Consider the following 26,321-nt stretch of genomic DNA (forward strand, 5'->3'; position numbering starts at 1 on the left):
TTTTTTTTTTTTTCAATGAAACCCGAGTTCCAGAACCTCTGTTCTCAGTTTAGTTTCCCCTGATCTGAAGTACTTCACTGGCCTTTCTAAACCAGTTTCAGCATGGATCAGCAGAGGGCGCAAGAAAAAGCAGAGGAGTTTCCTTTTCCCAGTGGGGAGATAAGGAACAGAGGCGGGGACTACACTGCGCAAGAAAGCTGTCAAACCTCGGCGTGGATGGGGCGTGTCTTCCGACACAGACAGGGTGCTGTCACGTGAGGGTCAGCGGTCAGCTGACTAGGGTCCAAGTTCCGTAGGGAGGGACGGCCAGAGTAGGGGGGCTGCTGATTGGTGGAGGAGAATCCAGAAAGCTAGCTCCTCGGGGGTGCGTCTTTGACGGTGGGGACTGCGATTGGCTTATACAGAATTACGTAAGATATCGTTCGGAGCAACAGGAAGCAAGTGGGGTGCGGAAGGCAGATGTATGCGCAGGCGTTGAAGCATCAGGTCGCCGATTGGAGGTTGTGAGTCACCGGGCGGCGAGCCGGCGGCTGGCAGGGGTGTGGCCGGCGGGGCGCGCACTGCCCTACGAGGCCGCTGATTGGCCAGAGATAATCACATGGTTCCGGGCCGCAGGAGGCGCGCGCCGGTGCGACGTCAACACAGCCCACTAAGCTCCCCCGACCTGTGTACGGCAGCCCGGCCCCGGCTGAGTCCTGCAAGGGCCTGGGTCGGGCAGTTTGCTGACTACCTTTGCGGCCACTATGGACACCTCTGGGAAGGAAGCGGAGGCGATGGCGCTGCTGGCCGAGGCCGAGCGCAAAGTGAAAAACTCGCAGTCTTTCTTCTCGGGCCTCTTTGGGTAAGAACCGCACCGAGGGTCGGCAGTGACCTAGGCTGAGGGGAGGAAGGAGTCATGGCCTGAAGCGGCTGGGTCGGGACTAAGGGCTCGAGCCTAAAGGACGGAGGGGATTCCGGGATGAGATGCCATTATCTAAAGCAGCAGAGGGGACACAGGCTGAGGCAACACGGTTTGAGGAGAGAGTCTCAGATGGCGGAAGCGTCCTGGTCTGAGAACTCCCAGGCCGTGGCGACACCATCAAGACGCGGGAAGGGCAGCAAGGCTGAAGAAGGGCCAAGGGGCCGGAGGAGAAGCTGGGCCTAGGGAGTGTGGTCCGAGACCGTGAAGGGTACCGGCCTGAGGGGATTGAGGGAGCCTCGGAGAGCAGGCGGGTCCAGAAGCCTTGTGGAGCTCTCGAAGACTCTGTCTGAAGAATCCCAGACTGGCAAGATCGGACCTGGGCCCGAGGATACCTGACCGAGTGATTGACCTTTCCAAAGCCTGTGGCAGTGGATTCTCGTGAACTCTGGGTGATGGGGGGTTAGGGCTCAGGTGATCCTGAAAGTGATAAGTTCAAGTGTGCGGTGTGTGAGGTGCCTGGGGTGAGTGTGACCGTGGTTAAAGGTGACTAGTGTAGGGGGACCTTATACTCCTGTGGGCTCTGAGCAGAGGAATCCTGGGATAATGGAGTTAGAATGAGCAGCTCTAGGCTCAGAGGCTGGAGACAAATGTGGGGGGGGGGGGAATGAGTGATGCTGGCTTGGCTTAGGAGACAGGATAAAATAGAGAGATGAGGAAACCAAACGGGGCTGGAGGCCGGCTGTGTGACCACTGAGTAACGATCAGGCGGTGGGAGCGGCCTGAAGGGGGTTGGTCTACAAAGTGGTAGACATTGCACATGAAATTCGGGTTAGCTCATAAAAGTTGTTCTGATGACCATTGTTAGAGGATTCTTCATGGCTTCGGAGTGTCAACAGCTGGCGTTTGAAGTGTGGCTCTGTCACTTAATGAGCTTGGGTAATTTCCCTGTTAAAGGGGGTGGCGAGTAAAACTTACTTCAGAAGTTTGCTACTAGTATTGAATAAGAATGCTAGAATTGAGCCTGGCACAGGGAGACACTCTGAGAGTGTTAGCTATCAGCAGTGTTACTTCCAGGAGGGAAACAGGTTTGGAACCTGTTTGGGGCTGTGGGGATCAAGGTGGGAGCCTGAGGGGAGAGGTCTGGAAGGGGTTAGAGGAAGGAGAGGCTGAGTGTGATGAGGAGAGAAGAGTGGGGAAGGGAGTGGGGAAGGGGCTCTTGTTCCCTGGGACTTAGTCAGGTTAGGAGGCGGGGCTCCAGGCTCTGGGTGGAAGAAAAGGAAGACAGCCAGGGAGGACAGGGAGGGTTGTGATGTCCTGGGGACTGAGCACTGCAGAGGGACAGTGGGTTTGTAGAGTTAGGAAGAACTGTGGTGGAGGTCGGGTAGGAGGCTGGGAACTGAGAGAGGCAGACACGGGAAGAGTCTGCCCAAAGGAAGGCCTGGGGACTGGGAGCGAGGTGTTAGGAGAACCATAAGAAATGACCGGAGGGCCCATTGTTATTTGAAGTTGGATAATGTTTAACAAGAGAACCTGAATACCTTGGCTGACAATTGCCTGATGTGGAGAAACCTCCGGGCAGACAGATTGTATTATTGATTAGGTGAGAACTGTTTTGTTGTAGAGGCTGAGAGCTGAGAGTGGGTGTGTTTCTTCTTCTTTCAGGAGGGGAGGAGGTCAAATGCAGTGTTTTGGGGTGGGGCCAAGAGCTCAGTTTCTGGCCAGTAGTTTTCCTGGTGGCTTTTGGTGTCTGGTTCCTTTGGACTGAGGATCTGTACTGTTGTTCATCTGTGCTGGGAGGGAGCAGCTAAGTCAATCCCTGAGACACGTCCCACCTGGTTGGGAAGGCACGTGAGGGGAAGCAGAGTTTGCCAGCCCAAAATATGCCTCTTTGGGATATTGATTATTTTAGGCTGGTTAATTTTAAGGAATAGCAGACGTGGGAAAACCAAGTAGAAGTTACCCTTTGTAAAGAATATTTATATTAGTAAGGGGTCTCCCTCAGTGTACCTGGCCTGCCTTCACTATCTAGTGGAGAGGGTAGGGATGGAAATCTGCATAACAGTCTTACCCTGGGTTACTGTGCTTTTCCTGTCACCTCCCTTAACTGACTCTCCACCCCCAACATCTTTTGTCTTTAACTGAAAGTATTAACGGTGGATTCTGTCGTTTTGGCGAGTTACTTCCTGTGCCTGGGTCCCTCCCATGTATATAGGAGGTATACGTTATTAAACTTTCATTTGTTTTTTTCCTGCTAATCCGCCTTATGTTAGTTTGATTATTAGACCAGCAGAAGAGCCACGAGAGATAGAGGAAGAATTTTCCTCACTAGGCAAACACTAGTAAAACAAAATTATCAGCCGTAACTAAGGGCTAGATTGTGTGAAGTTCCTGAGCTGAGAGGAAGCTGCGGAACTGGAGAAAGGCTCTTGGAGAGGAGTGAGCTGGGGGAGTGGGGACCTGGGGGGTGTTCTAGGCTGAGGTAATTGTACAAGCAAAGATGTATGAGGGGAGGTTCTGCCCGGAATAGAGGGAATGATGGGGAACCGAGATCCAAAAGGACCAGGGATGGCTCCCCAGAGGAGAGGGCTCCATCTGGGAGGATGAACAGGAATTCTGGGGGTACCCTCTGGTGGGGGAGCCCTGCTCCAGGCTGAGGGGACAGCTTGAGGAAGGCCCAGATGTGTGAGGTTTAATACAGGGAGTTCCGTGTTACCACATGAAGTTAGAACGGGCAGAAGTGGGAGGTGAAGCTCAACACGGACGAGGCCAGTGGAGGGGGGCGGCTTTCCAGAACGGGCTTGGCTGGAGCTGCTGGAGAGCATTGAGGATTTTAAGGGGGGTCAGTCTTAGTCTGTTCGGGCTGCTACAACAAAATACCATAACAAGGGTGCTTACAACAACAGAAGTTTATTTGTCATAGTTCTGGAGGCTGGGAAGTCCAAGGTCATGGTACTGGAAGATTTAGTGTCTGGGGAGTGGCTGCTTCCTCCTAGACAGCTTCTTTGCACTGTGTCTTCGCGTGGTGGGCTCTTTTATCAAGGCACAAATCCCAATCGGGAGGGCTCTGCCCTCATGACCTAATCGCCCCCAAAAGGCCCCGCCTCCTAATACGATTACCTTGGAGGTTAGGATTTCAACACATGAATTTGTGGGGGGACACGAACATTCATTCTGTAGCAGGGTCAGACCTGTAGGACTCCCATTTGCCTTTTAGGAAGGACTGCAGCAGCTGGTATGGGGAGCGGTGGGGTGAGGAAGAGAAAACAGAGACAGAAATACTAGCAGATAAAGTTTAGGAAGTGCTTCCTCGGACTCTGAGTCAGGCCTGAGCCAGGCGCTTTACCTGGAGGTGGACAAATGCTGACTTAGAGCAGTTGAGCTAGTTGCTTAGTCCCCCAGTAAGTGAGATTGGTATTCACACCCAGGCCTGTTTGATCCCAAAGCCCTCTGGCCGTCACACTACCCCACTTGCTTCTCCTGAGGCTTGATTTGCTCTGGGCACTAAGGATGTTGGCAAACGGGATGTCACAGGGAGCTCCCTCCCGCTAACTCCTCCTACCTCCCCGCCCACGTGGCAGTTTTCTCCGAACATTTAAAGAAAGAGCAGGTGTATTCACTGCAGCCACTTCCAGCTCCAAGAGCAGTTGAGGTGGCACCGAGAGGGGAGTGAACAAAGCCAGAGCGGAGGGCAGGGGTGCCCGTGGGAGACCCCGCCTGACCGCCCTGCCAGACCTCAGCTGTCTGTCTGAGGGCTGGGAGTCTAGCCAGAGGTTCGCTCTCGCCGCTTGAGCTGGGTGCCTGTGTTCCGCATTTCACAACCCACCTTTCTCTGGTGGCTTCAAGAAGGGGGTGTTGGGGCTCAGCGTCCCTTGTGCTTCTCCTTCCCCTATCAGGAACCTCAGCAATGTCAACATCTCAAATGGATAGGCCTCTGCTCATGTGGAAAGGGCTGAGCAGAGTAGCCCCAGCTGGATCTGGTGCAGCCGTATCCTTGAATGTTAAGACCTTCCTTGCTTTTCACTACTGCTCTGCTCAGCTGTCAGACGCTAGGGGGCTTTGGTGCACCAGCCTCCAACCAGCCATTTAGATCACAGCTCCCCTGTCCCTTCCCTTCTGCTCCCTCCTCCCCCAACTCCCCAGCCAGCACCCAGACACCCGGGCTGGGGAGGGGGCTGCCCAAACTTCTCTGGAAGCAAAACGGGAGATTTCCTGAGGAAAGCACAATGAAACTGCAGAAGAGGAGAGGGGAGAGGCAGCTGGGGGGCACTTTTTCTTCCTTCCTGCTCTGTCTCCCTGGATGTAGATGGGTCTAGACTTCTGTATCCCTGGAGATTGTACAGAGTCTACGGCGCTTCTGTTCCCTGGCGCTTTTCCTTCTCCCTCACATCCCCCCTTACTCCCTCTCCCCAATCCAAAACAAAAACTTCTTTCCACCTGGATAGGAACATGTATTGGAAGTTTCTTCATCTATGAAATGAAAATCAAAGTAATAGCTCCTTTATAGGGTTGTTCTAAGGAATAAATGGGATTATGCATGTACAGCGGTGAGAACAGTGTCTGGCCCTGGTAAGTGCTTATTAAGTGCTTACTATTACTATTAGGTATACTTATTGGAAGTTACTGGAGAAATAGCGGTGACAGGGTGTTCTGTCTACCGTGTTTCCCCGAAAATAAGACCTAGCCGGACCATCAGCTCTAATGCAACTTTTGGAGCAAAATTTAATATAAGACCCGGTCTTATTTTACTATAATATAAGACCAGGTCTAATATAATATAATATAAGATCCAGTCTGATATTAATTTTTGCTCCAAAAGACGCATTAGAGCTGATTGTCCGGCTAGGTCTTATTTTCAGGGAAATGCAGTACAAACAGCATGTCCCTAAAGATCAGATGTTGACAGTCAGTCCTGTTTGAACCACCTGTAGGCACCAGCAGTCCCAGGAGCCCTAGAGGCCCGCTTTCCTGAGGCAAGACTAGCTGCCAAGGTCGGGGTGGCTGTCCCCCATACAGGACCACCTGGGACCCTACCTGAGCCTGGTGTGGGAACGACAGCTTCCGGCTTTGCTTCCAGACCGCCTCCACCCACAGAGCACTCAGAAACCCCTGGCACCAGTTCCAGTGGGCATCGAGGCGGTTCACAGTGCCCTGCCAGCTGCCAAGACCCACCACTGAAAACTTGGCTTTCCTTGTCTAGTCTCCGAGCAGAGTCTTTCCTGGGGGGACCCAAGGTTTCTGGGTAACTTGGCCGTCATTTCGCTGCAGTCCGAGGGTTTTGCCTTTCTTACTGGATGGGACTGTGCTGCCTGGTCAGACAGAGGCCCCTGTTTGGGATGAAACTACTGGGTCTTGAAGAAACATCTTTCAAGAAAAGGAAACATTCGGGTCTTTGGCTGGGATGAAGTAATCCTATTGGGGTGCAGAGGGCCTCGGTATAGGCCCTGTGGCAAGTGTGTCCCCGGCCTTTGCGCTCAGTCAGGAGGGCGGTAGCCTGTGGTGACTGTGGTGACGGGTGAGGCCCAGGGCTCTGTGGAAACCAGACGAGGGTGGCACTTAGCTAATCTGGGGGTGGGGGCGGGAAGCCCACGCAGAGATGTTGAAGTTGGTAAGCATTTCTAGAATCTCCTCTCTACGCGCCTAGTAAGGGCGATGCTCTTGTGTGCTAAGCGCCTGCTGTGTGGCTCTGGCTCTCCTGCTGCTACCTCAGGCTTCCAGCAGCTCTGCCACATGTGGAGTCTTTATCCCCAGGTGCAGATGAGGAAACCGAGGCTGGTGAGCCATGAGCCGGCTCGGGAATGCAGGCCTGTGCGTCTACAGTCTGCGATTTTGCCACTGCCCCCAGCAACTTGAGAAATCCCACTGCCAGGTGGCTGGCAGCCTTCGGAGTGTGTTTCTCCTCCTTCGTCTAAGAGCAACCGTTCGAGCGCCTGCCCCGTGCTGCTGCGCGCTGTGCTTAGGTTATTTCTCATGCTCACAAAGACTCCTCCCAGGTCGGGTTCGTTGTTTCCATTTGACAGACAAAGAAACTGAGGCTCAGGGCCTGCTAGGCCAAGGTCGCACAGTTAGCAAAGTGCTGAGAGGATTACAGCCCAGGTCTCCCGGGCCGCACGTCCATTCTCTGTCTGCCCCCTGCCCATACAGGCATGTGAGAGTGTCCTGTGGAAGCTTCAGAGCTGGGCAGTTAGTGTGCAAAGCTTTATTCTTTTGTCCGCGCTGGGGCCTGTGTGCTCACCATGGGGGCCCAAGCCCTGCCGGGCTCTGCAGAGCTGGGGTGTAGTGAGTGCCCAGCATTTGCAGGTGATGTGGGAGGAGATGCCGGAGCATCACCCTGCGACTCAGACAGTTCAGCACAGTCAGCGGAGGAGCCAGGCTGTTGGCCGCCTGCTCCCCGTGCCGGCTGGACCTTTATGTTCTCGAATGTTCCTTCTGCCTGCAGCACGTATGGTGGGCCAGGGCTCGGTATGGGGAGGCTGCTCAGCCAGGCTCCTGCAGAGAGCAGTCTACTTGGCAGATGAGGGAAACCCGAGCAGCGTTGGCTGCTTAATCTGCTGGAGAGGTGAGAGCAGGCCGGGACCTTGTCTCCTTGTTTTCCAGAAGACTCTTAGACATGGGGAAGGAAGCCTCCCAGATCACGGGGTGAGGCAGAGGCAAGGGCAAGACTGGATCCCCAGGGCCAAGTCACCTTTCAAACCCTGCACTTCCTGACAGCTTCCTCCTCTGTAAAGCAGGAGGGCTCGTAAATACCTTTGTAAGTAGCCCACGGTTTGTTGTGAGGAGCTGGGTGCCCCTTCAGCCAGAGTGCCTGGCAGGCCACCGTTAGCTATTCTAGAGAGTAACGCGGCTGCGTAGTGATGGGAGAAGGCAAGGGCAGGGCAGGTGCGTGGGCCCTTTCTTCCCGCCCAGGGCCTTACGTGTCAGGGGAGGGCTGAGGGCTGTTGGCTGTGGCACCACTGAGGGCCAGGAGAGCCAGGGAGTGTCCAGGATCCAAAATGGGATTTGCTCCATATGCCCTGCCTTCTGAAGTCCTTAGGAAACTGCAGGTGGGGTGGGTGGCCTGTTGGGGGGAGCCAGGAAGTGCCCAGGGTTGGAAGAAGGAGGGAGGGAAGCTGGGACTCTGCCCTGCACACCCTCCCTGGCCAGGATCCCACCAGGCCGGCTGTGCGTTCCTGGCACTGCCCGCTCCTCTCCATATGGCAGTCGTTGGAGGTTGGTGGCCGCGCCTGGGAGACCTGAGACTGCTTCCTCCGCCTTGGGAGGGGGGAGAAAGCAGAGCTGAGCCGGTAATTATAGTCAGCCCTGCTCCGGGCCGGCCCAAACCAGTTCCCTCTATTCCAGGCATGGCTCAGAGCCGTGGGATGTAAGAGCCAAGCAGAGGCAGCTTGGGGGAGGTCCATGGGGGAGGGACAGTCAGCTGTCGCATGTGTTGCTCCCCGGGTTCTTCAGAAGAGGCAGGCCCAGCTAGCTTTTCTGGATCTTGTGCTAGGAGAAGAGGGAGAAGACCTGGTTTCTGTCCCTCCGGGAGTTTGCAGTTTTTGTCATGGAGGCCACACTTAGATGAGTGACACGAGCTGACCTGACTGGGGAGAGAACTCCTGTAGTAAACCGTGCAGATTTACTGTGTGCGGAGACAGCGTGATAGAGCAGTGGAGCTGGGAACTTCTTCCTTCCGGTCACTGTCCTGCCAGAAACCCTCCTGTTGCATTAGAATAGGGCCTAAGCCCTTCTCTTGGCCTCCATGCAGCATGGGGGTCCCCTGCCTGCCTCTCCAGCCTCACTCCCTACCACTCCCTGCACCACAGCCGTCCTCGCCCACTTCTCTTCCTTGAATTGGCCAAGCTTGTTTTTGTCTCCGGGCCTTTGCACATGCTGTGACTGCCGTGTTGCATGCTCTTCTCTCTATTCATGGATGTCTCCTTAGTCATCACTGGAGACTAGGCTCAAATCGCACATCCCTGACTTGCCCATTCAAAGAAGCCCTTCCTCCCCAAGTCCCTCTAGTGCGTCATCACTCTGACATTGTTTTGCTGATTTCCTGTTTACGGAGGACCAGGTCCTTCTTTGTTTACTGCTATTATGTCCAGTGCCTGGCACAGCATAAATGCTCAGATATTTGTTCCCTGGATGAATAAATGGCTCTGTGAACAGCGTCTCCAGGGATCCCCCTGTCTGCCCGGTGGGAAGGACCAGGACCCGACTGTTGGAAGCAAAGAGGAGGCAGGCCTAGGGGCCTGAGCACGCATGATCCCTCTGGCTTTTCCACCCCGCTGGGAATCACGCACCCAGTGCAGGGTTGGCCCAGCTTAGTCTGGGATCATAGAGTTTCAGCCCAGCAGTTGACAGGCTTTGTGTCGTGTGTCCACTCTGTCCCACTGAGCTGCAACAACCCAGCACGTGCTGGCGCTGCTCAGTGCTGGTCACTCGGCTCTGGACCTCTCAGTGGGACGGGGCACTTCTGCTCGTCCAGGAGCCGGAGCTTTTTCAGAGAATGTCTAGGTCTGGATAGGATTTAATTGCACCCACAAAGAAGGGAAGGGTGTGCTAGGGGGTCCATGGGGTGGGCAGACCTGTGATTTCGGTCTGTGAAGTTGTTTGTCTCCTTGAAGAGAGCATTGCAGAGAAGGTCGGGATGTGTGTGTGTGTGGGGGGGGGGGGGGTGCAGCCTGGTTGCAGCTTCTGAAATTTCTTTTGCCAGAAGCTTGTGAAAGTACCTCACCTCTCCAAGGCCAGGAGTGGGCTCTGAGGTCCTCCAAACAGGGCCTTCAGGCCCAAGATATGTGGGGCCAGCTGGGGTGAGGTCTGGGGATGAGTGTGGGAAGAACACATTGCTCAGGGCCACTTCCTGGGGACAGCTGAGGGGCAGAGGGCAGTGTCACTGCAGTCCCAGAAGGCGGAGGGTAGACTTTCATCTAAAGAAGAACCTTACCTGCTGCGATTCTGGTTCAGGAGGCCAGGATTCCGTTCCCAGCCGACTTACCTCACCTGACCTGGGCCGGTTCACTGGTGGCTGCTTGCCGAGCCATGGGTCTAAGTCAGCTTTTCCCTCCCCACACTCTCCTGATCCTCTTAGTCATGGGGCCGTTGTTAAAAATCCCGATTCTAGGCCCCCCACCCCCCCAGACCTGCTGAGTGGTATCTCCAGGGGGAGTGGCCGTGGGCTCTGGTTCGGTTACTGTTATAGCCCCTCAGTGATTCAAAAGAATGGGCAAAGCAGACCGATGGCACTAGCCGTGCAGTGAAGGCGTGCTCTGAACACAGCCCCCAGAATCACACTGGAAGCCCTTGCCAGCTGCGGCTGGTGTGGCGCGTTTCCAGGGCCAGTTGGCATGGGTGAGGGGTGCAACAGTGAAGGTTATTGGTGTGGCTTTGAACTAGAAAATACCCCTTTCTCAGGGATCGCGTCATAGACTGTAGACGCCTGACCAATGCGCTATACACCTGAAACTGAAGTAAGGTAATACTGAATGTCGACTATAACTCAATATGCAGGTGTATGTAGTCACGGGGTGTGGGGTACAACGTAGGGAAGATAGGCGATGGTATTGTAACGGCTATAAAGTTGTCAGAGGGGTAACAGCTTGGAAGGTAGGTTATCACTTTATGAGGGGTTTAAATGTGTATTATGCTGCTGTGTCTACCTGGAATTAATTTTTAAAATGGGGGGAAAAAACAGAAAAAGAAAATACCCCCTTTCTCTTCTTTCAACACAAAACACTGGTTGATGTCAGTAAAGAAAGAATCTGAACTCCATTCAGGGGAATCCTGTGTGTACGAGTTTTATTCTACTGGGTTTGTGGGTTTGAACAGTTACAGAGGCCACAGAGCTCATGGGCTAAGCTTGGTTGGATTATTGGAGGTGGACGGACTTACGGGTGAGATACTAATGAACGGTCCCCCAATTCAGAGAGAGGTTTGGATGCCCTGCTTAGAGGGCGAGAAGGCAGGGCAAAGCTGCCCAAACACTGTCCCAAGCACTGTGGCACTGTGTTCTTCATTAAAAAAAAAAAAAAAAGAAAAAATACTTGTCCATATTTCCCAGGCCCCTACTATTGCACAGTAAGTTTCTGAGGGTTGTTTTGCTTTAAATATTGCTGTGCTGAATATCCCTGTAGCTGTCTGATTAGTTTCTGAGGGTAAATTGCTGGAAATGTAATTCATTGCTGCACCAGAGGACCCAATATAAATCCTAATATATATACATATACATATATATATGTATTACATATTTCTTGAATAGGTAAAATATGCAGGTGATTAAAAAATTTCAGACAGTACAAACGAGGGGTGTCAGTCTGTTTCTCACCCCTGGTCCCCAGTTCTACAGCCGCCACCCACCTTAGGGAAAAATGCTGCAACTAGTTTTTTGTGTATTTTTCCAGAAATATTCTATGTTTACATAAACAGGTATGTTTCCTTTCTTCCCCTCTTTTTTTGTTTTAACACAAATGGGAACTTTCGTATGTCTCTGTGTGTCTGTATTGTAATATATGCCCAGTCCTAAATTGGTAATGACACACTTGGAGGGTTGAGAGGTCTTCTCTGAACAACTGCAGTGTGCAGGGCACAGGATTAAGGCTTTGGGGAAGGGACGAGGCGTCCAGAGCTGGGCTCTCCCCCCACAATGCTTTGCAGTCTCTTGGGGAAAGGGACTTGTAGGGAGCCTGGGAGCAGCCCTGGCAGGAAGTGGAAGTGGCTGTCAAAGACAGGGCTCTGGGGAGGTCCAAGGCCACCCCACAGGGAGGGCCTAGGCTGCCTTTGTGGGGCAGGGGGGTGCCACCGACTCTGTCTCTCTTGAGAGCCCAGAGTAGAGGCCTGGGCTACAGCTGGACTTGGGAAGCTGGCTTCACTGCAGTCATGGGAGTGGGCACAGGGGCACGTTGCCACTGTCTCTGCCTGCTTTTTGTCCTTGATACCAGACTGGATTTCCTTATCCTTTTTTCTCTTTCCTTTTTTCCCCAGAGGCTCATCCAAAATAGAGGAAGCATGCGAAATCTACGCCAGAGCAGCAAACATGTTCAAAATGGCCAAAAACTGGAGTGGTAGGTGATCTCTGCCAGAGCGCCTCTGCCCCTTTCTCCTCTTTCCCCTCAGCTTCCAGTCCCCAAGGCCTGGCTGGGAGGTTAGGTTAGCCTTGCAGCTCCTTCTCTTGTTCTGCCTTCTCTAGCATCACAAACCCATCAGCCTGCCTTCTGGTCCTGGGGCCCACTGGGTTATTTTACAACTGGCATCGCAGGGCTTTGAAGAGAGGACGTACACGAGGAGGACAGATTATTGAATCCAGGTAGCCCATGTGGATTGATGAGCTCTTTGAAGGGTTTCTCCTTACTGCTTCCACCAGAGTCTGAATTCTGGGCTGGGGGAACATTCAGGTGGTTCCAGTGATAATATTAATCACAGTTACCATTTACTGAGCCCTGTGCAAAGCACCAAGCGTGCACTATTTAATCGAATCATCCCGGCAACCCTGCAAGCGTCAGTACTATTCATTAATTTCCCCATTTTATAGATTCGGAAACTGAGGGTTGGCTCAGCCTCTTGCCCAAGGTGCCACAACGATAAGTGACAGAACAGAATTCAGAAACCAGAGCTCTGACTCCAGAGCCTGATGTTTAACCTGCCCCTATGTTGCTTCGTGACCTTTGGAGCCAGAGTGACGGGTTTGTGCCACAGCTTAGACTGGCCACGTGACCCTGGGGAAGGTGCTTGGCCTCTTCCCATCTGTTTCCTCGCCAGTCCCACAGCGACAGTTGTAGTCCTGACCCCGAAGGGCTGTAGTGTAGATTCACGGAGATCAGACATCACCACGAGGGCAGTCATGACTGTCCTCGGTGAATGTGGTGGCAGCGCGGTGTCATATAATGCCGGAAGGGCCTCCAGCTGGAAGAGGTCACCCACTAACCATGTCAGTGGGCGGAGTGTCATCCGAGTCATGGCCCTTCTGAGTTGGCCCTGAGTTATGGTCGGGCTCCCCAAGGCTGGGCCTTGGTTGGCACCCATGGAAGAGAGGGTGGGCGGGGGGTGGGGCTCCTTGAGGTCAGAGAGGCAGGAGCCCCGGTGGGAGCTGCCTGAGGACCTGGAGGAGAGTGTTGGAAAGTCAGCTCATTGAGCCCGGGGGGGAGCGGATTTCATAATATAACTTCAAGTGTCAGCAAAACTGGATCAGGGAAATCAAGCGAAGACTGTCTGGAACCCCGAGAGGAGCTTTCTGACCAGGAAGGAGATGAAAGCTGCGCAGGGCTGTGGAGGCAGCGTGAGAGGCACAGGGTAAACCGGTGATGTCGTTTCCGAGCCTTTGGCGCTCGCAGGCTATTCTGAGCACAAAGCCAGATGCTCTGCATTTGTATGCTCCCCAGCTTAGAAAGTGCTTTTAAAAATGGAGGATTTACTTGTCTATCACATGGATGTCGCTTTCCCCCTAAAGTTTGTAAACCTCCTGCCCCAACTATTCAAACAAAAGTCCTAGGCCCTTTTTAAAAAAAATTTTTTTCCTGGTGATAGGACCTTTTCCGGAAATTTTGCACTGAGGTTTGGAGGCCTTAAAAATAATAAATTGTATATACCGTGTTTCCCCCAAAATAAGACCGGCTCTTATATTAATTTTTGCTCCAAAAGACGCATTAGGGCTTATGTTCAGGGGATGTCATCCAGAAAAGTCATGCTCGGCCTTATTTTCCGGGTAGGACTTATTTTCGGGCAAACATGGTAGTGAAACCCTGGGCAGCTTAGTCTGTGCTGCTGCTGTAAAGTTGCAGGACGGGGGCCTCTTGTCTTCTTCCAGCTCAGGAATTCTGGGATTTGGACTCCGCTGGAGGAGAATATAGGGAAGTGGCCTCAGCACGGGGCTGGAGGTGGCAGCGGAGATCCCAGTTAGCACAGCCCCCCCCCACCCCTGGGAGACGAGAGACCCCACTGTCTTCTGCAGTTGAGGAGACGAGACACGTGACTAGAAGGGCTTAGGACCCATGGAAGTGACAGTGCAGTTGAGCACAGGACAGACTGGGCTTCAGGTGTTGTCCCCACTGCCCTCTGCCCCTGGGCACTTGTCCCCATGGACTCAAGTTCTTGGTGTCCACATCCTGTTTCCCTTTCTGGCCGTGAAGCTCCTGGAGTGAGCAGACACCCCCCCACACACACCCCCATGTGCTTCATGATCACTGTAGTGCTTTGCACACATAACCCGCAGTGACTCTGCATGTGGGACTAGAACAGGGACAGAGGCAGAGGAGTCAGGGGAGTTGGGCAGGAAGAGCTGGGAGTCATGGGGGAAAGAAACCGGACTTGGAAAGGGGGAGTCAGTGGGAGGTGTGGCAGAGTTGCATCTCGATTGCCCCTCTTCCCTGACACCTCCTCCCCACCGCACCCCACGATTCAGCCTGCACTCTGCCTGTGAGCGGTGGTTCCCAGCCCTGTGGTTCAAGGATCCCCAGGGGCACCGCCAGGGTCCGGAGGCCTGAGGTCTAGGCCAAGACCTCTGCTCACCCAGGCCAGTCTCTTCCTCCCTTGGGGACTCTCCGAATTCTGGAGCACTCGCCCCCCTCCCAGGACAGTGTCTGTGTGGCTTACAAAGCGTGGGGCCCTACTCAGGCCAGGATCACTCTTTTCTGTTCCAGGTGCCGGAAATGCTTTCTGCCAGGCAGCCCAGCTGCACCTGCAGCTCCAGAACAAGCACGATGCGGCCACCTGCTTTGTGGATGCCGGCAACGCGTTCAAGAAAGCCGACCCCCAAGGTGAGGGCCTATGGGCCACTGGGGCTGGCTGCCCAGAGCACCAGCGACCACTCTCCAGAGAAGTGCTCAGGTTCCCTTAGGGCTCTGGTTTTCTCCAGTGGCCAACACGCGATAGGCTGGCAGGAGGCTCTCACGCTTTCATTTCAGAATTGGCTCCCTTCCGGTTGGCATTTGCATCCCGCTCCAAGCCTCCGCCTCCCCCCTTCTACTTGTGTGTGCAGCTGATCATCCCCCCCCCCCCCCCGGAGCCTGGGAGCATTTGGGAGTGGGAGTTACATTTCAGACCCACTGCATGCCAAGGGGAGAGGAAAATCTGTTCTGTTGTCAGAATTAACATGCAGAGGGGGTGGGAGGGCTTCTAACACCAGCCAGGTAGGAGTCGCTGCCGAAAAGGGAGAGGAAGTTACCCTGACCTGGCTTCCTCCCACCCCCTCCCCACCACCACCACCAGGGGAACACAGCCCGAGAGAACAAGTTTCTTCAAATGAGAGCATGCTGGGGACAGGGGCCCTGTTTAGGGCTAACTCATCCTGAGAAAACCGTTTTGTCCCACTGGGCTCATCTGGAAATGGAAGCACAGCCCAGTGGGTACCAGACTTTCAATTTCATGGAGCTGGAATTTTTATTTACTTTTTTGATCTTGGTGCCAGGCATAGGTTGGTAACTTGACATTGTAGCAAGCCAAGGCTTTTTTTTAATGACCACCCATTGTCACTCTCCTCTCTTACGAGAACAGGGAAGACATGACATTGTTTTTAAAAGATGCCTGATCTTGGAATAAAAGCCTATCCTCCCCAAGAGGGGACAGTTGGCAACGGTGCTCAGAGGACTCTGTGAGGTTCATACACCAGCACTGGGAGATTGCTGGCGGGTCCATTATCACGACTGGGGACATTGAGTTCCCAGGATTTGATCTCTATGTAGACCAACTAGCTTTTCTCTGTCCCCAGACTTGACTGGTTGCCCCTCGGCCACTGGGTGTCTCACAGATGTTGACCTAAGTGGTCACGTGGCAGGCTTAGGCCCAGCAGTTCCCGAGGGGAGGCCTTGTGACTGGGTGGGCCATTGTCACTCCTGGCACAAAGCTGAGTGCTGGGCCATGTGGGGGACGTGGTGATGACCCAGGCAACCCTGGGAAGTCACCCAGGGAAGTCTGTGTGTCCCCCACCGAGGCCCTCCCTTGCCTCCAGCCTTCCTCCTGCTCCCTGGGGAACTGGTTGACATGGAGATGCCATCCTAGCATCTATGACCTCAGCTGCTGCTCCAGAGTGACTGGAAGAACTTGTTTGTAGCGTGAGAGCTGAGTGCAGGCTGCGCGACATGTGCACAGCGCCAGTTGCTCTTTAAACGACCCCAGCGCTTCCCATGGACAGGTGCCACCTGGCACTGTGATGTCATGTCCTTCCTGGCTTTTGATCGGAGTTTTCTCAGCCTTCTGCAAGGGTCAGCAGGGTGTGTCTTGTGTGGCCTGGGGCCTGGCCTTAGGAAGCACAGGGGATTGCAGAGGTGTCCCAGGCCAGTGGGAGAGCAGCAGTAGTTAGATGTGGTGACAGTCCCCTCGTGGGGCACAGAGGCCAGCTTGGTTTCTCCAGGGGTCAGCGAGCACAGTTCTCTGCCCTGGGAGCTGAGGCTGGAGGGGATGGATTTGGGGTGGGGGGAAATTTACGGGGGGACAAGAGGGGCAGTGGAGCAGAGGAGAGCCTGATTTGGGCAGAGCTGAGTGTGAGTACCTTGGCTGGAGCCCAAATAAGGTGCCTGGTGCTGAGCAAGGAGGGGCATTGGAGCGGCATCCCAGCACCACTGCCTCATCACTGCCAACCCCGTCACAGTTGGGGACCATTCCAGCCCAGGGTCAGGAAGAGGCCACATTTGCATCCGAGTGACAGGTCCGGAGCAGCCTGCTCTCCTGTGACTTCGGGCAGGTCGCTTAATCTGTTGGATCTTCATTTCCTGGTCTGGTAACACAGAGACCACATGTGAGATAAGGGGCAGACATGCCCAGGGTGGCACCTGGCGTGTGATAAACATACAGTGAGGGCCAGCTCCCGGCTGCCATCCAGTGGGGGCCTGGCCTGGGCTCGGAGCCTCCGCCCCTTGGCACATGCCTCGTGAAACAGAGCTGGAGGGCTGATTTGGAAGCCTGCCCAGTTTCCCCACACAGGTGGCCAGCTCCCTGCGGCTCTGCTGCTCACTTCACCTGCCTCAAAGGCCTCTCCTGTGTCAGCACTTCCTGCAGGAGCCGTGGAGGGAGGGATTTGCCCTCCAGAGGCAGCTGGTGCCACGCCTGTACCTCAGGCCTGCCAGGGCCGGCCAGGGCGGAAGGAAAGGATTTCGTTCCTGTCATCGCTCTCCCTCTGTGGAGTCTGCCCTCAGTGTGCGCCAGGGGTGGCCTGTTGCTGCCTTGGTGGCTGGGGGGTGGGGGTGGGGAGTGATGCCCAGGGCTGTCAGTGGTTCCCCAGTTTCCCAGCCACTGTCCGCCGCTCTGGGCAGTCAGGCCAGGAAGGCCTCTTACCCTGCCTACCTCATGGCTGGGTCCAGGGGTTCGTATGTGCCTGTGCACCCAGCCCAGGGAGGTGGCCAGGCCCCCACTTGCCCTCCCCCCCATATCCTTCCCCCCACTGCCATTTATTGGATGCCTACTGTGTACCAAGCCCACAGCATCTTCCTTTAATCCACTCCACTTCTGTGGGTTCTGCGATTTGCCTGTTTTACAAGGAGACGGGCCAGGTCCGGGTGTGATGAGAAAGAGACCGCAGCAGCAGGGTGGAAGGGGGTGGAGGCAGCTGGAGTCCGGGTGCGGGTTGAGGGCCCTGGTTTGCAGACTCCCTGTCTCCCTAAGCCAGCACCTTCCCCTTTCTGGGCCTCAGCCCCCCTCCCCCCTCCTAGCCTGGATCATTCCCAGCGTCCCTTTCCAGCTCCAGCTTTCTGTGGGTGGATAGGGAGACGGGAGGAGTGAGTTTTGCTGTGCTTATCCAGGGGTGCGCTGGCCACTCATCCCGGGGGTCCTCGTGACCATGTAAGCCACTTGTAGCCAGGCTTGTCCACTAGCACTCTTGCTGGGGTGTCAGCTGGTGGCCTGCTGCTTTCAGGGACAGCTGTCCCGGAGGGAAGGGCAGGCATGAAGGGGACTTAACCCTGTGAATCCGTGTTCCTGCCCAGGGGGTAAGCCTTCCGCCCACCCTGACACTGCAGGGCCACCTTGCTGGCATCACTCCAATGCCAGTGCCAAGACCAGCAGGCCCTGGGTGGCAGCTGCAGGGGAACCTGTCCTGCCAGGGGAACTCCAGCCTCTCCCTTTCCCAGCTGCGAAGCTCACTGGGAGCAATCTTGCCACCTCAGCCTGCAGGTGCCCTGTGGGACACTCCGGGCGGTCCGGGAGAGGGTGTGGGTGAGTTGCAGGGTCCTGCTGGTCACATCCACGTCCTGGGGTGCAGGATGGAGCAGGGGTGGGATGAGCAGAGCCCGCTCACTGCTACCTAGCTCCCCTACTCCTTATCGTCCTCATCACGGTGTTGCAACCCGCGTGGCAACCAGCTGCTAGCTCCTCCGTTACTTCCAGAAATGCTGTTACAGAGTGTGTGTGTGTGTGTGTGTGTGTGTGTGTGTGTGTGTGTAAGTCACGCAGACTGTAATTTTTGTTGTGTTCTCTCCCTGTCCTCCTCTGTCTCCTTTCGCCTCCCTTTCCTCTTCCCCACTGCCTCAGGCTTCTAGCTGTCAACCTCAGAACTTGGACTGAGTGGTGTACATTCTCTGAATCTGTTTGGGGTTCCCAGAGGCCTTTCAGAATTGGACAAAACCTCCAGACCCCCTCACCCCCAGAATAGTACAGACACACACATTTTGCATGTAAATTGGGGGTGGGGGCTTGTGGACTCCCTGGAAGCCCAGCCCAGCACTAAGAGCCTCCGTTCAGATGTCTCCCTGGGTAGTGAGACCATAAGCCCTTTGAGAGCAGGTGCCAGACCTTATACGTCTTTGTAGCATCTTGGCCCCGTGGGCCCGGCTGACTGGAGACCCTGGTGGCAGACCAGGAGCCTTTCGAATGCCCTGGACTGCAGGATGAACTTTCAGCCTCGGCCCAGCTCAGATCCCTGTCCCGTGGTCTGTCCAGGCTCTCTGTCCTTCCCCTTCAAACACCTCCCCGCACCCTTTCCTACTGAGATGTGTTTTTAAAAAAAAGAAAGAAAGAAACCTCCCAAGAGCTCATCTCTGTCAGCTAGAAAATGCCTCCCACTCATGCTTCTCACTTTCCTCCAAATAACTTGTCAAAAGAAAAAAGCTATTCCCAAATTTAAAATCTTGCAAGAGATAGTACAACAAAGGTAGCCCAATTCTTCCTCTCCAGTGCCAGCCTGGTGTGTCTGTTTCATTGGTGAAACCTGTGGTTTGAGGAGCTGGTGGGTATCAGTGCCAGGTTAAGGAGGGCACAGAAGGTGCTGCTGAATACTGAAATGGGGGCAAGAGAGTGGTGGTGCCTCAGAATCACGACTTCCAGCCCCCTCCTGCCATAGATGGAGGCCAGACAGGTGCAGGTGACATGGTTCATTCAGGGTCCTGCAGTGAAAGGGTGGCAGCCCAGGCGGGACCTGGGTATTTCTCAGGTATCAGGCTTGGCCGCCTCTGGCCCCACCTTTCCTAGCAGCTCTGTCCTTGAGGGTAGGGCCTTGAAGATGTGACTCAAAACCCCTGTGGGAGTCTGGCCATCAGCCTGACCCGGCACCAGCTGTGTCCTGTCCCTGGGGTTACTGGGAAGGTGGTGGCATTGTGGCAGCTCGAGGGAGAGGGCAGAGCCACGGCAGTCACCGTGTGCCCAGCATGTCAGTCTGCAGAATAAATGAGTCAGACCACATTTCCTGGGCTTCACCATCCCCCCCCCCATCCTGAGAGAGCTCGGGAGCGTAACCCTGGCAACTCTGAGCAGATTGATCTCGCCATAGGCCGCCTGCATCCCCCTCTCCCAGCTTCCGCTAAAATGACTTCAGTTTCTCACTCCTCCCCGCCTCCCTATTTCTCTCCCCAGAGGCCATTAACTGTTTGATGAGAGCAATCGAGATCTACACAGACATGGTAAGTCACTGTGTGCTGTCCCCCTCCTGGCCCACCTTCAGGTGAACCAAGAACAGTCTGGGAGGGGTGTGGGGCCAGGGGTAGGCACCTGTGCTGGGCTGGCTACTGGCGGCAGCTCCAGCACAGCAGAGGCCCCTTCCTAGGTCCTGTTTCCAGCCTCCTCCCCACAGGCCGTCATTGTAGACCTTGGCAGTTATTGGGGAGGGGTGTGCTTTTCCCCTTACCCAGCCTTCCCCGCCAGTATCTATTTGATTACCAGCTCGTGGCAGGGCAGGGGGTTGGTGGCCATGTCCAGAGTGGGCTCAGCTCCTGCCCCCCCCCCCCCGGGAGCATCCCCATGGACAGAAGAGGCCCAGAGAAGTGGCTGCTGGCCAGAGGCCAGGGAGCCGGGGCTAGAGTGGGGCCAGGCTCCTGTGGACTCCACTTTTTGCCTCTCACACTCCACCTCTGTCTTACCAGCGCCCTCTCCCAGGCAGGAACAGGTCCTGCCCCCTGCCGGGTCAGGCCATGGGAACATGTGGTATGACAGTGACAGCAGCTGCCATTTAGTGACCCAGACACTCATCCAAGTGGTTTCGTCCTCCTACAACAGCCCTGTGAGGTGGGGACTGTTGTTGGCCCATTTGTCAGTCAGGAGAGGGGGCCAAATAAGCAATGTAACTGACCTTAGGGACGCAACCTACAAACAGGAGTGGCTGAGACGCACAGCGAGGCCTGGCTGAGTCCAGGGCCTGGCCCTTTCTTGCCGCCCTCAGCATGGGGGTGGCCATGAACTCGCCCCCGTGTGCAGAGCAGCAGGCCAGGCTCCTGGGCCCCAACTGGCTGCAGGCAGGTAGAGGGTGCTCAGCCTCTCTGGGAGCTGGAGGCCTCAGAGGGGAGGGAGGCTGTCCGTTGGGCAGTGGGGACACTTGTGCCCTTAGCCCCAGTTTCTCCAGGGCTTTTACCAGGTGACCCTGGGCTGGTCCTTCGGCAGCCTCTCCAGGCCACCTGTCGAATGCTTCCTCGGGCCGGGGCCCCTGCCATGTACCTCTGCACACACTGTCTCTGGTGCCACCCCGTCCACCTGTGTGCCAGTGGACAGGATGGAAGTGGGGGCCCAAGGTCGCTGAATCAGGGCGGCACTCTGACCCGGGCCTCTCACCCTACAGCCTCACCCTAAGCCCTGGGCCCTCCGCCTCTCTCTACCCTCTTCTGCACACCTCACCTCACAGGTGTGGCTGAGGGGGAAGGAGCCCCAGCTTCCGGGACTGGGGCGGGGCACTGATCACAGCCCGCCCCTTCCCATATCCCACCCAGGGCCGATTCACGATCGCAGCCAAGCACCACATCTCCATCGCTGAGATCTACGAGACAGAGCTGGTGGACATTGAGAAGGTCAGTGGCAATCAGGCCCTGCCTGCCCGGCGTCGGCAGGGGGGGCTGCAGCGGCCAGTCCTCTGGGACTGGGGCTCCTCTCTCTGTCCTGTCCACTCGGGGGAGTCCTCTGGTGTCTGAGCACCAGGAAAAGGGAGTGGGGCACTGGCTCTGTCCCAGGCAGGTCCGGGCCTGCAGGTGACAAAGGCTGCATTGGTGCCACTTTGCCCCCCTCCCGCCCCGTGTCTCCCCAGGCCATCGCCCACTACGAGCAGTCTGCAGACTACTACAAAAGCGAGGAATCCAACAGGTACCCGCGACCCAGCCCGCTCCTGCCCACCCAGCCCCTGGGCGCTTGCGACCCCGCAGCAACCTCCCTCTTCTCTCTCCACCCCACACAGCTCAGCCAACAAGTGTCTGCTGAAGGTGGCCAGTTACGCTGCACAGCTGGAGCAGTATCAGAAGGCCGTTGACATCTATGAGCAGGTGGGCACAGTGGGGCTCCGGGCCCTGCGCTCTGCCCCCAGCCTGTGCACCAGTGCCCCTTCCCTGTCTGTCACCCTCGCCATCGCCCCCTCCCTTTCTCTCCACTTCCCTCTGTCAGCCCCTCGCCCTCACCCTGTACTTGGCTTGGCTGCATGCTTTTTCCACCCATGACCCCATGCAGTGTCACCACCCTCACCCTAGCCGGCCCCATCCCACAGTCCCCACAAGGAGCTTCCTGCGTGACCCCAGAGCGAGGCTGACTCCAGAGAACCAGCATCGGGAGGGGACAGGAAGGACTGCCAAAGCCTAGGGTGGCGAGAGGCAGCTGAGGAGCCCACGGGAGGGGGTCAGGGAACAGGGCCCCGCACCCATGATGGGAGGGAAGAAGCGTTTCATGGCTGTGCGGGCTCCCCGTGCTCTGTGGGGAGCGCTGGGCAGGGCCCGGGCTGTCCTGGTGGGATCCGCCTGGCCAGGAGAAAGGCAGGCAGCTGGCCTTGGAGGAGAGTGGGCGGGCACCGCCTCATGTTCCAGCAGCCTGCCACCCCTCCCCCCACCGACGTACCAGCCTCCTGTCAGGCCTGACAGCAGGGCCACCTCTTCCCATCATCGGGCGCCTTGGGAGGCCCTGTGACAGCACCCACCTCCGCATCATGCCTGGGGCCTTGGTCACTCATGCACCAATTGCTGACTTCCCCGGGGCTGGTCCCTGGCCTTCCTGCCCCTGGGGTCCCGGCTAGCAAGGCTTCGCATGGAGAACAGTGTCATCTGTAAAGCTCCCAGCAGGCCCCCGCGTGCCTGGTGGTGACCCTGGCCCTCTGGCTGCCCCCAGGTAGGGACCAATGCCATGGACAGCCCCCTCCTCAAGTACAGCGCCAAGGACTACTTCTTCAAGGCGGCCCTCTGCCACTTCTGCATCGACATGCTCAACGCCAAGGTGAGTCCATCCAGAGCTGGCCCCACCTGCCAGCAACTGCCCCTGGCTAAGGGCCAGGACAAGTCCCCTCTCAAGCCCTTAGCAGGGTGAGCCCCTCACTCACATCTGGACCCTCATAATAGGCCTCGGGCTACTTATTCTCATTGCTGCATTTCTGTCCCTGATGTCACATGCCCAGCCCCTTAGTGTTTGAGTTTCCAACTCCTGGCTCACTCTCTTGCCGGCTGTTCATGAGAGCACATTTTGAATCTTGACTGCACCCCGTGAGGTCAGCACCACAGCCACACGTTTTACAGATGACACTGAGGCCGAGACCAGAGTCCCTTGTTCAAGGCCACATGGCTAGTAAACTATAGCCCAGATTCCAAGTCTTTCTGACGCCCAGTCTCACAATTTGAACCATAGCCTATGTGCCCGCCCACCCATTCTCAGGGCCTCTTGGCAAGAGAGGGGTCAGTGCTGGGCGAGGGGCAGGGAATGGCCAGGCGGAGAAGCTGGATTTCCTGGGGTCTCTGGCTGTTTCCTCACTTTCAAAATGGAGGTCACCATCATTTGACCCTCCCTGGGTCTTCATGATGGTTAAATGTGAAAAGTGCCCAGCACCAGGCCTGGCATGTAAAAGGTACTCAAATGAGGCAGTTGTCATTTGCCCCCTACCCTGGGTGGGACAGGTGCAGCACTGTGCCCCTGTCTGGGAAGCCATCCCCTTACCGTCCCCAGCTGTCTCTGCAGCCAGGCTCGTGCTGAGCTCAGCTCCGTGGAGGTGTCACCAGTCCCAGAGCCAGGTGACACTGGAGGCTGAGGCAGGAGCGCAGAGAGTTCACTCAGGGCCCAAGCCAGCCCCAGATCCCCTCGGCTGCCAGGCCTGAAGCTCCAGCAGCCCCTTTATTAGCCCCTTTATCTTCCTTCCACCGTCGTGACACGCAGCTTGCTGTCCAGAAGTACGAGGAGCTGTTCCCTGCTTTCTCTGATTCCCGAGAGTGCAAGCTGATGAAAGTGAGTGTTGGGGCCCCTTTCCCCGCCCTTTCCACCTGGGCTTGGAGGTGGGTGGCTGCGAGCCAGGGTGGGGACCCTGGACACTTGGATCTGGTTAGTGTGATCCCGAGGTTTGTGTAGTGGTTCTCAAGGGTCTTCTGTTTTTATTTTGTTTTCCCTCTTCTGCCATTTGAGTCTCCATTTTCTAGATGAGACAAGACTCAAGCAGCAATGAGCTAGTAGGGGCTGAGCTGTGACACTCACACCACCCCCTTCTGTGTCCATGAGCTTGCGAGTGATTTCTGACGTGGGCAGAATTGGAACACAGCCCTTTCCTTCTTCTCAGCGTGGAAGTCCCCCCGATTTTCACCCCCCCAGATGGCGTATGTGTCGATCTAATCCCAGCCAGGCCTCAGGCCAGCCAGGGCCCCTGACCCCTGCCTGCCATTTTCTTGCAGAAATTGATAGACGCCCATGAGGAGCAGAACGTGGAGAACTACACCGAGGCGGTGAGTGGCTGCCTTTCTCAGACATGCTCTCCTGTGAATTTCACCCTTTTTATCTGTGGCCCTGGCCCCTGGCTGTGAATTCCTTTCTCCAGTCCCCCCAGAATCCTCACAAGTAGCCGCAGAGGTGTAGGCAGTGTACTCCCCATTTTAGAGATGAGGGCTCTGAGGCCGACAATGGTGAAGACACTCGTCTTTGACCCCTTGGGGGCAGGGCTGGGTTCAGACCCACATCTGTCTGCCCCTGAAGGCAGGGTCTGGCCACTTGGAGCCCCATCCCCTGGTTGAGCAGCTGAGGGCACTTTGAAATTGACCTAGAGGAGCAGAGAGGGAGGAGAATGAATGGTGTCATCCTCTCTCCCCTCACGAGGACAGGAGGAAGAGGGGAGGGGGCAGGAGAGGCGGCATTGGGAGGTCCCGTCCTTCCAATAACAAATCCCCCAACAGATCCACCCCCACAGTGATGTTTCTCCCTTTCCTGACTGAACCTTCTGGAATTCAGTTGTGTCCAGCTCAGGTCCTGATCCGGTCCACTAGACTGCGTCTGTCAAGCGTGTCTCTCTGGGTACCTGCCCCTTAGGAAGTGTGGGCACCTAAATGATGACAGAGACCAGCTCCCTGTCGTCCCTCCGGCCCCGGCCTGCAGGCTGGGTGCCAGGAAGCCCATCCAAGGAGCGGTGGAGAAGTGGAGGGCACAGGGGCAGGGGTTCTCGCTGGCCTTTCTCTCCCCACGGCACTGCGGACAAGCTTTTATCACATCTTCAGGTTTCAGTTTCTCCATCCATAAAACAAGGAAGCTGGATCCTTTTTTTAAAACTACAAAAATCTATTTTCCCCCAAAGGAAGCCTTACGCCCAGGCTAGTGAAGACCCAAAACGGAGCTGCTCGGCCTGGAGTCGCCCGCAGTTTCCCCTTGTTCCTCCTCAGGGACCAAGGCTGGCAGGGACACATCTAGGGAATCTTGGGACCAGAGACCTTGGACTCCATGATCGGGGGCAGGGAGGGAGCCAGGGTCAGGTGGGACTGCCGCCTGTCACCATTGTCACCATTGCTGGTGTGCCACAGGTGAAGGAGTATGATTCCATCTCTCGGCTGGACCAGTGGCTGACCACCATGCTGCTTCGTGTCAAGAAGACGATCCAGGGTGACGAGGAGGACCTTCGCTAAGTCCTGCCCAGCCCCCTGGCACCTCTTCCTGCCCGTCCGCTCTCCCCAGTGGCCCCTCCAACGAAGATCAGTGTGAGCCCAGAGAGAGGTGGGCGCGAGACCTTGGCTACGGGACCTTCCCTCCCTTCCACCAGGAGTCTCGCAGGCCACAGCAGGCTCAGCACTGCTTCGGCGCCCTTGAGGCCGAACCTGCTGGCCAGTCATCCTGTTCTCTCTGCACCCCCTGCCCCCTGCCCATTTATTTAAGCCCCAAAGTTGCCCTTCTTCTCCCCAAAACACAGACCTATTTGCTGTGGGTGCTGCCAGGAGGTGGGGGTCAGCATCTGGCCCCCATCTCCCTACTGGCTGAGGTGTGAGGTTATTTTCTGTCTCCCCACTTCGTCCCCCAGCTGTGCTCTGAGCACATGCAGCCCGAGATATGCTCTTGCCGCTGGGAGTTGGCTCCTCCCCTGCCCCCCGCGCCCCCAGGGCTGGGAGCTTCCTGCAGCCCAGACCTCCCAGGCCCTGGAGCTCAGAGGGTCCCGCACCCAGCCCACATCTGCTCCTCCCTAGTGCTTTGAGGTTTTGGCAGTGGGAAGCTGCAGCTGGCCCAAGAAAGAAAATAAAAAACAACACTTCGCATGAGTCTCTTCCTCCTCACCTCTGCTACCCCCTTCCTTCTGGGTTGAAGTCCTGCCATCCTGTCCTTCCTGGTCCCCCCCACCCCACCCCTTTGGGCCCTGGGCGCACTGTGGGAAGAGGAGGGCAGCTTTTCCAGAGACTTGGCTGGGTTGGAGGTCTGGGAGGGAGCCCCAGAGATGGTGGGAGTCCAGGAACACCTGTCGTTATCTAATGTCCTGTGGGCCTTGGTTTCCTCAGCTGGGGTGACAGGTGGTAGTGCCATCCCTCAGAGCTGGCTGCAACTGTTGGGTAAGAAGGGGTGGAAGAGGCCCACCAAATCTTCCAGCCTCTCCCATGTCCACATTTCCCTGGAGGGAGTTACAGGACTAGGGAGGAAGTGCCTTTGGTGGGCAGAGTAGAGGACTGAGTGGGTATGAAGAGTGGGAGAGGAGATGACAAGCACTGTGCCCGGGAAAGGTGGGCAAGAACCACCCACCTCCACACTCCACCATGTGGGCCTGCTTGTCAGGTAAGCTGTCTGATGTGCACGTGCTTCCACCCCAGCACTAGGCTGGGGCCCCCTCGCTGTAGGGGACAGCTGGAGGAGG

General features: G+C 56.1%; 1 protein-coding gene across 2 annotated transcripts; it reads left to right on the plus strand.

Moving 5' to 3' along the window:
* Positions 1–603: 603 nt before the first annotated feature.
* Positions 604–25,737, plus strand: NAPA (NSF attachment protein alpha). 2 transcript variants are annotated; one of them, XM_019752594.2, is made up of 11 exons: positions 604–841; positions 11,858–11,937; positions 14,509–14,625; positions 19,646–19,692; positions 20,989–21,066; positions 21,300–21,355; positions 21,447–21,531; positions 22,361–22,465; positions 23,393–23,461; positions 23,899–23,949; positions 25,012–25,737. In XM_019752594.2, the coding sequence occupies exons 1-11, from the start codon at positions 744–746 to the stop codon at positions 25,111–25,113; spliced, it is 888 nt and encodes a 295-aa protein (XP_019608153.1). In that variant the 5' UTR covers positions 604–743; the 3' UTR covers positions 25,114–25,737. The 2 variants fall into 2 exon arrangements, with proteins under 2 accessions (XP_019608153.1, XP_074172286.1); XM_074316185.1 differs by lacking the exon at positions 604–841 and adding an exon at positions 7,476–7,649.
* Positions 25,738–26,321: the final 584 nt, after the last annotated feature.

The sequence above is a fragment of the Rhinolophus sinicus genome, linkage group LG11 (assembly GCF_036562045.2).
Source record: "Rhinolophus sinicus isolate RSC01 linkage group LG11, ASM3656204v1, whole genome shotgun sequence".
In the NCBI taxonomy this organism is placed as follows: domain Eukaryota; kingdom Metazoa; phylum Chordata; class Mammalia; order Chiroptera; family Rhinolophidae; genus Rhinolophus; species Rhinolophus sinicus.